The sequence below is a fragment of the Salmo salar genome, chromosome ssa01 (assembly GCF_905237065.1).
Source record: "Salmo salar chromosome ssa01, Ssal_v3.1, whole genome shotgun sequence".
NCBI lineage: Eukaryota > Metazoa > Chordata > Actinopteri > Salmoniformes > Salmonidae > Salmo > Salmo salar.
In genome coordinates this window covers 128,169,481-128,176,559 of record NC_059442.1, presented here as the reverse complement: position 1 = coordinate 128,176,559, position 7,079 = coordinate 128,169,481, and the positions used below count along the sequence as shown (strand labels likewise).

The 7,079-nt window shown below is 41.7% G+C and overlaps 1 protein-coding gene across 1 annotated transcript; it reads right to left on the bottom strand.

The window, feature by feature from the left end:
• Positions 1–421: 421 nt before the first annotated feature.
• On the bottom strand, positions 422–6,488 carry LOC106561951 (procathepsin L). Its single transcript, XM_014126425.2, has 8 exons — positions 6,397–6,488; positions 4,854–4,992; positions 4,386–4,508; positions 2,368–2,520; positions 1,931–2,155; positions 1,480–1,645; positions 1,058–1,175; positions 422–834 (listed from the first exon to the last, which is right to left on the bottom strand). The coding sequence occupies exons 2-8, from the start codon at positions 4,980–4,982 to the stop codon at positions 735–737; spliced, it is 1,014 nt and encodes a 337-aa protein (XP_013981900.2). The 5' UTR covers positions 4,983–4,992; positions 6,397–6,488; the 3' UTR covers positions 422–734.
• Between the last annotated feature and the right edge of the window lie 591 nt (positions 6,489–7,079).

The window sequence follows — 7,079 nt, the reverse complement described above, 5'->3', positions numbered from 1 at the left end:
TATTGTATTTTCAGCAGTTTGAAGCCGGAGTTCAAAAACAAATTAAAAGATGCAAAAACTAAACTTAACAGCTGTCATTTCCTGGTTGCTAAAATGCAACACTGTTCACCCAATTTAAGTTGAGGAAACAAGCACTGAATAGTGTAGAGAATCCTTGTCCCATCAAAACCACTAAAATATATTTAAGTAATAATCTCAAGCAGGAGTGCCATGTTACAGGGAAGTGGGATGCAAGGGAGATTTGTTTTGAACACAACCTAGTGCTGTTGAAATTAACCTAGCTTCCACATGACATGTTTGTGTTTGAGAGTCATCCTTCACTGACGGTCATAAAAGCTGCTAGATAGTGCCAACATTCAAAGAATTGGCGCTACATCGTAGAAAAATTTAGTCGATTAGTACCACAAAGTAGCCCCACAAATCAATTTTAAAAAATGTTTATTTTGCTGATGTACAAAACAGGTGTAAAAACAGGAAATTAAGAACGTACACAGGTCACACCTGTAACATTCACTTGACTCAACATGCATAGACAAAAAATAAAGTATAAAACAAAAAAGGGTAGAATTTCATAAATTCCCTAAATGTGCTTCTTTAAAACCCAAGCAGCAGGTTCTCATGCACCTTTCACAGATTTAGTTAAGGCAGCACTGTAATCCTGACCCTTTAGCCAGAACTTTCAAACATTTCTAAAACTAAGGTCTAGTGTACTAGAACCTCCAGGTTCTAGAACACTAGACCAGTGGGTAGCTGGCTGCCGTGGCGATGCCACAGTGGTTCTTCCTGTCTTTGGCCATGTAGACGTAGCCTTTGTCTCCCCACTTCTCGCTCCAGCTGAGGAAAAGACAAAACATGTTAGTCCCACAGTTCTAGTTAGCAGGAAATTATAGATTTACTGCTGCTTTAGAGAAATGTACGACTTAGACCATAGTATCAGGACAAGACCAACACCGTATCCAAATAAAGGCAATGTAGAGAGGCATATTCCCCAATGAGGAAATTAACCAATCCCGTAGTGGTGACACAAAACATCCTAGGAAGATACTATGTACTGTACCTGTTCTTGACAATCCAGAATTTCTTGCCATCTACATCCTCTCCTTCGAAACTGTATCCCACCACCAGAACTCCATGGTCGAGCTGCTCACTGCTGCACTCCTCCTCATAATAGATCCCTACAGGGAGAGGACATAGTTAAATTAGTGGGCTAAGGTGCTGGGTTTACCTCAGTATGCAAAACCACTGGATCTCAAAGCTAAAGGTCGTTAGGAAGCTAGTTAGCGTGAAGCTATTTACTAGAGGGCAAACCTGAAATATTGGTAACAAACAATTTACTTGAATGTTGATACCATTTGTAAATCTTAGCTACAGTGTGAAAAGGACAGAACAACTCACTGCTACTCAAACAGTAGTTAGGGAATCCAATCCTTGCAAATAATGTTGCACATAATTTAAGTTGCACCGCTAACTGCTACTCACCAGACTGGTAGAACTGGAAGGATTCGTGGCTGCCATCGATGGCGACAGAGACGGGGCCGACAGACGCCACAGCACTCATCAGAGCGTGCTCCTTGCCACTGGGGATGTCCACGAAGCCGGTTTCATTGACAGCACTGAACTCTGGTCGGTAGTGGCAAAGATCATCCTGAGTAACCAGATAAGACCAACGGCCATGATTAGTAAAAAACATACTCCAATTATTCAAGCAAGTCAGTCATCCTTGGAGACTGAAATCCCACTAATGAAGTGGAAAATGTAATTTATATTTCTAAGTTGAAAATCTTTTTTTTTTAAAACCACCATAGTAGTTAGTTCTACAGCAAACTGCATTATCTGGGACCAGGCTAAAAGAACAGGGCCTTACTTTTAATAAATGCATCTTCATACGCTATTATATTTGAATTCAGACTAATAGAACACAGTGCCTTACCTTGCCCACATAGGGGTATGACGCCTCTGTGTCCAGGCCACCGTTGTCCTTTACATACTGGAAAGCCAGGTCCATGAGACCTCCATTACAGCCCTCGTTGCCCTGAGGTCTGGAGCAGTCCACCAGGTTCTGTTCACTCAGAGACACCAGATTGCCAGTCTTCCTGAATAGCTGGCCCTCTATGGCCCCGGTGGAACTGAACGCCCAGCAAGACCCACATGAGCCCTGAGGGAAAGATTGTTAAACATCTTGTTAGTATTTCATGTCAGAAATAACTATGTATACGCAATTTGCCGCCTTACCTTCTGTATACTGTAAATTACAATCGTGGTAACCAGCACACAAAAGAGCCAGACAGTTCTCTGGAAGATCTGCATTTATTTAGTGACACAGCAGTGTGTTGATGAGTCATGACTCATGAGTGATTGAGGTCTCACCTGGTCCATGACGGGAGTGACGTAGCCCTTCTCTCTCCAGTCCACAGCTTCAGGGGCCTGCAGGTAACTGGGTTCCATGAACAGAGAGCCCTTGTACTTCCTCTCAGTCGTCTGCTTGTAGCCGTTCATGAGCTGCCCGAACTCTTCGTTGGTCTAGGGAGGAAGATATCAGAACACGTTGAAACGTAATGTTTTCCCTGGCCAGATGTGGTTTGTAATTTACCATCTGAATGGGAAATCAAATTTTATTAGCCACATGCGCCAAATAGAACAGGTATTTTTCACCTTACAGTGAAATGCTTACTTAAGAGCCCTTAACCAACAATGCAGTTTAAAAATAGTGATGAGATAAAAGTAACAAGTAATTAAAGAGCAGCAGTGAAATAACAGCGAGATTATACACAGGGGAGTACCGATAGAGTCAATCGGTTATTTGAGGTAGTATGTTGTAATGGAAATTATATCATTAAAGGTTTGACTAAATGATTTCACTCAGAACCTATTGAAATAAGGCTCTAATAACTATATTCCAATACTGTGTGTGAGTAAGGCACTGTTAACACTTCAAAATGAGCAGGGCAGAGTTGATAAGACGACCTTGGGAAAGGAACAGCAGAAGATGCCTCCCTAAGTTAGGGAGAGAAACAACAGCCTGGGAACGGCTAGTTGGCAGGAGATTAGAAGACAGGTGGCAAGGTTGATAAGGAATGTGTGTGTTAATATAAAAGGCTTTGTACATTGTAAGGATTTCAGAGCTCTCAAATAAACGTTCTGACCATTGTTAGCTGCACCTCAGTCTTCATTTCAACCGGAACCTTACACCTTCTGGTATACAAGCTGAGTAGTTTAAATTGAAGTTCGGTTTAAGAACATTGATAACTTAATTCACGTAACATATGTACATGTAGGTAGAGTTATTAAAGTGACTATGCATAGATGACAGAGTGTAGCAGTGGTGTAAAGAGAGGGGCACTGCAAATAGTCTGGGTAGCCATTTGACGAGATGTTCAGGAGTCTTATGGCTAGCGGATAGAAGCCTCTTGGACCTAGACATGGCGCTCCGGTACCACTTGCCGTAGCAGAGAGAACCGTCTATGACTAGGGTGGCTGGAGTCTGACAATTTCAGGGCCTTCCCCTGACACCGCCTGGTATAGAGGTCCTGGACGGCAGGAAGCTTGGCCCCAGTGATGTCCTGGGCCGTTAGCATATACCTCTGTAGTGGCTTGCAGTCAGAGGCCGAGCAGTTGCCATACCAGGCAGTGATGCAACCAGTCAGGATGCTCGATGGTGCAGATATAGAACCTTTTGAGGACCCATGCCAAATCTTTTCAGTCTCCTGAAGGGGAATAGGTTTTGTTGTACCTTCTTCACAACTGTCTCAGTGTGCTTGAATCATGTTAGTTTGTTGGTGATGTGGACACCAAGGAACTGGAAGCTCTCGGGGGGGGGGGATGAGAATGGGGGGCATGCTCAAAATGTAGTTTTTTTATATATCTTAAGACCGTTTTAAAAGTTGTGCACTGAACCATGAATCTAGTGTGCATCTTTAAGACTGACTAAGTTTCAATTCCCTTCTCAGGATAACTATTCCATTCTTGCTTGATAGTTAAAGAAACCTAAACTGCGAGTCTGAAAACATTCCTGCTTTCATTGTCAACACTGATACCTGTGTGTTGTCAAAGTGCCTGTGAAATATTTCAAACTATGTGCTTTAGCAAATCTATGGCATGACAACAAAAAGATTCAGCTATAGCACACATAGTATGAGAACGAGCTGCTGAAAAGTACCTCCTGCTCCACAGTAAAATGTCTCAGCAACAGACTTGGACAGAAGCTCACTGGAACTGATATCAGCACCTGAAACTTTCTACTGCTTGAGTTCCTGTACCTCAGAATATTAGCTCAAAAGTACTGCAGGGTTCCTGGATATAAATATATACAGTACAGGCCCCCAGAATGAGTACCGGCACCCATTTCATCCATGTCAAGCACTGCTCAGCAAGGTGATTCTTCTTACCATGTCACCAAAGTGGTTCATGCCCAGACGGTAGGAGTGTTTTCCCATAGTGTGGTCCAGGTTGTGCATCTCAATCTTCTTCAGGTTCTTCTCCCAAACCATCCTCCTCCAGCCCTGCTCACTCTGTAACAATGAGTGAAAAACAGACAATCGTATACTGTCCCAGAACTATGGGCTCAATCCTTACAATTAATGATAGGTGTAATTTACAGCTACATGTATGCACCAATTGAGCAATTTGAGCCCCTTGTTGAGAGCAGTGGAGGATGGTGGGAGGAGTCATAGGACAGGCTCATTGTACTGGCATCAAACGTGGTTTCCAAATGTTTGATATAATTCCAATAATTCCAATCCAGCCTTTACAATAAGCCCATCCTCCTATAGCTCATCCCACCAGCCTCCACTCATTGGGAGCTACTGAGGGGTTCCTATGAGGATGTGCTCCTCTACTTGTGCTTAAACACCCACCTCATGGTAGTTCTTGCTGTGCCAGTTCTTCCACAAGTGCCAGTGGCCCTCCAACTGAGAGTCAAACATAGGGGCCGCATACACAGCACTCATACAGAGCACCAACACTGCCAAGTACAGGGACATCATGGTCAAACAGCTGTGGAGAGAGAGTAGAGCTCAGTCAGCCATGTATTTTCAGTGTAAAGAAGCTATATAGTATAAAATGTTGAATGTGTACCTTTGAAACAACGGCAGATCGTCAACATTATATACACACCAAAAGGTCTGGGCAGCACCTTCTACTGGAGAGTTGATCTACAGCTATCCATTTGGTCTCCCATCCAGTGTTAACCAAGGCCAGCTTAGCTTTGATATGTCACTGACTACTACCAATGTGGTACAGTGTGAATGATTGACTGCATCACTTTTTATAAGAAACATTGTGTTGAAAATACTTTGTTTGCATAGTCAACTTACACACAGCTCTGACACACTTATCCCATCAGACATGCCACCAGGAGGCTTTTCATAGTCCCCAAATCCAGAACAAATTCAAGAAAACATACAGTATTATATAGAGCCCTTACTGCATGGAACTTCCATCTCAGATTGCTCAAATAAACAGCAAACCTGGTTTCAAAACACAGATAAAGCATCACCTCGCGGCACAACACCTCTCCCCTATTTGACCTAGATAGTTTGTGTGTATGCATTGATATGTAGGCTACATGTGCATTTTTAAAAATGTATGTAGTTCTGTCCTTGTCTAATGATGTATCATGTTTTGTGGACCCCAGGTTAGAGTTGCTGCTGCTTTTGCAACAGCTAATGGGGATCCTAATAAAATACCAATTAAAAATAAAATCCAAGTCATTACAAAGGGTAGCTTTAACAGAAAATTAAATGTAACCATCCTTCATAAGTCATATCATCAATTGTAATATTTATCCCAATAAATCACTTGTTTAGTCATCAGCAGTTATTGTTTTAATTCATCCCTGGGGTCACAAACATCACCTTTCACTTTCACCATCCTGTGAAGTTAATTCATAATTGATTTAATCTGTAGCCTATTAAACTGCATGCTTTCCCAACGAGTAGTAGAGGGAGGTCCACACTACTACTCCAAGTTTACTTCGATATGATGGTTATTATATTCACCAACAATCACAATTTTACTGACACAAAAAGACCACTTGTCTAGCGTATTTTGTGTTGTCGACATTTGGAAAGTTTACCGGGAAATGATGTTGCCATCAGGTTTGACATTTACCCGACGTGTACTTTACTCGCATAACATGGTTGGATGGAAAAGTGGTTTGTCTTACTAGGCTACTACACTACCGGTGATCCAAATTATATTAATTCATGTTGATATCTACAGAGATATTCGAGGAAATGTTTGGTAACAGCCGGCAGAAAAAGCAACATCAGAAACTGTAGACTAATGTTGTTTTACTGTATCAATCAAATCGAAGAGCAAATGCCCCTGGTAAATGTACATAACCCAAATTCCAAGACCTAACACTGTACAAACAATATAATCTAGAGCCATACTTACTTTTCCCCGTCAATTTGCAGTCGCAGTGTGATAACTTCTGCTGTTGTTGTGAAGCCAGTGTACTACACACGACACTTTATACAGCCAGCTATATGTCCTATAGTGGGGGGGGGGGGGTAGTGATTGGCTGAAAGGGGACCGTGATTGGCTTAAAGATCATTTAAAAGATCTCAGGTCCCGCCCGGTGTAAATAGCCCAGCATGTGATTCCTGACCACTTCATCAACTCCCTAAAGATGATACATCAAATTTGATTAAACATCTTTAGGGAGTTGATTAGATTACCGGGAAACAAAGGGTAAAAAGATACATTGTAACATCGAATCAGTTTCACTCAACATTCTTTCATTTTCAGTTACTTTGTAACAGTTCTCTCATCATGTGCCGGCACCGAGGAGATGAGAGCATGGCACGCTGATGCTCATACAGCAATGACAAAGAAATTACCAGAAAAAAATGCTAAACATGTTCATTGAACAATAATGACATGAATATAGGAAGAAAGGTTACATATAGTCTAGTACCTGAAACTAAGTGGCCAACAACAAACGCCACATATTTTCCTGCTCTGTGAAGCAAACAGTTCAGTTTTTGTTCAACCATGTCCTAATATGATATATTCAAATAATATCCTGAAGTTGAGAGAATGAACAAATTAACCTACATTTATCTAGCTAAAATAAA

What these genes read in the sequence shown, in the direction of transcription:
- LOC106561951 (XM_014126425.2), bottom strand. Translation starts at nt 4,982, where the DNA reads ATGATGTCCCTGTACTTGGCAGTGTTGGTGCTCTGTATGAGTGCTGTG. An exon ending in TCACTCCCGTCATGGACCAG is followed by an intron (nt 2,156 to 2,367) that starts GTGAGACCTCAA and finishes TCTTTCCCTCAG; the next exon opens with GGCTCATGTGGGTCTTGCTG. An exon ending in TTCTGGATTGTCAAGAACAG is followed by an intron (nt 835 to 1,057) that starts GTACAGTACATA and finishes TCTTTTCCTCAG; the next exon opens with CTGGAGCGAGAAGTGGGGAG.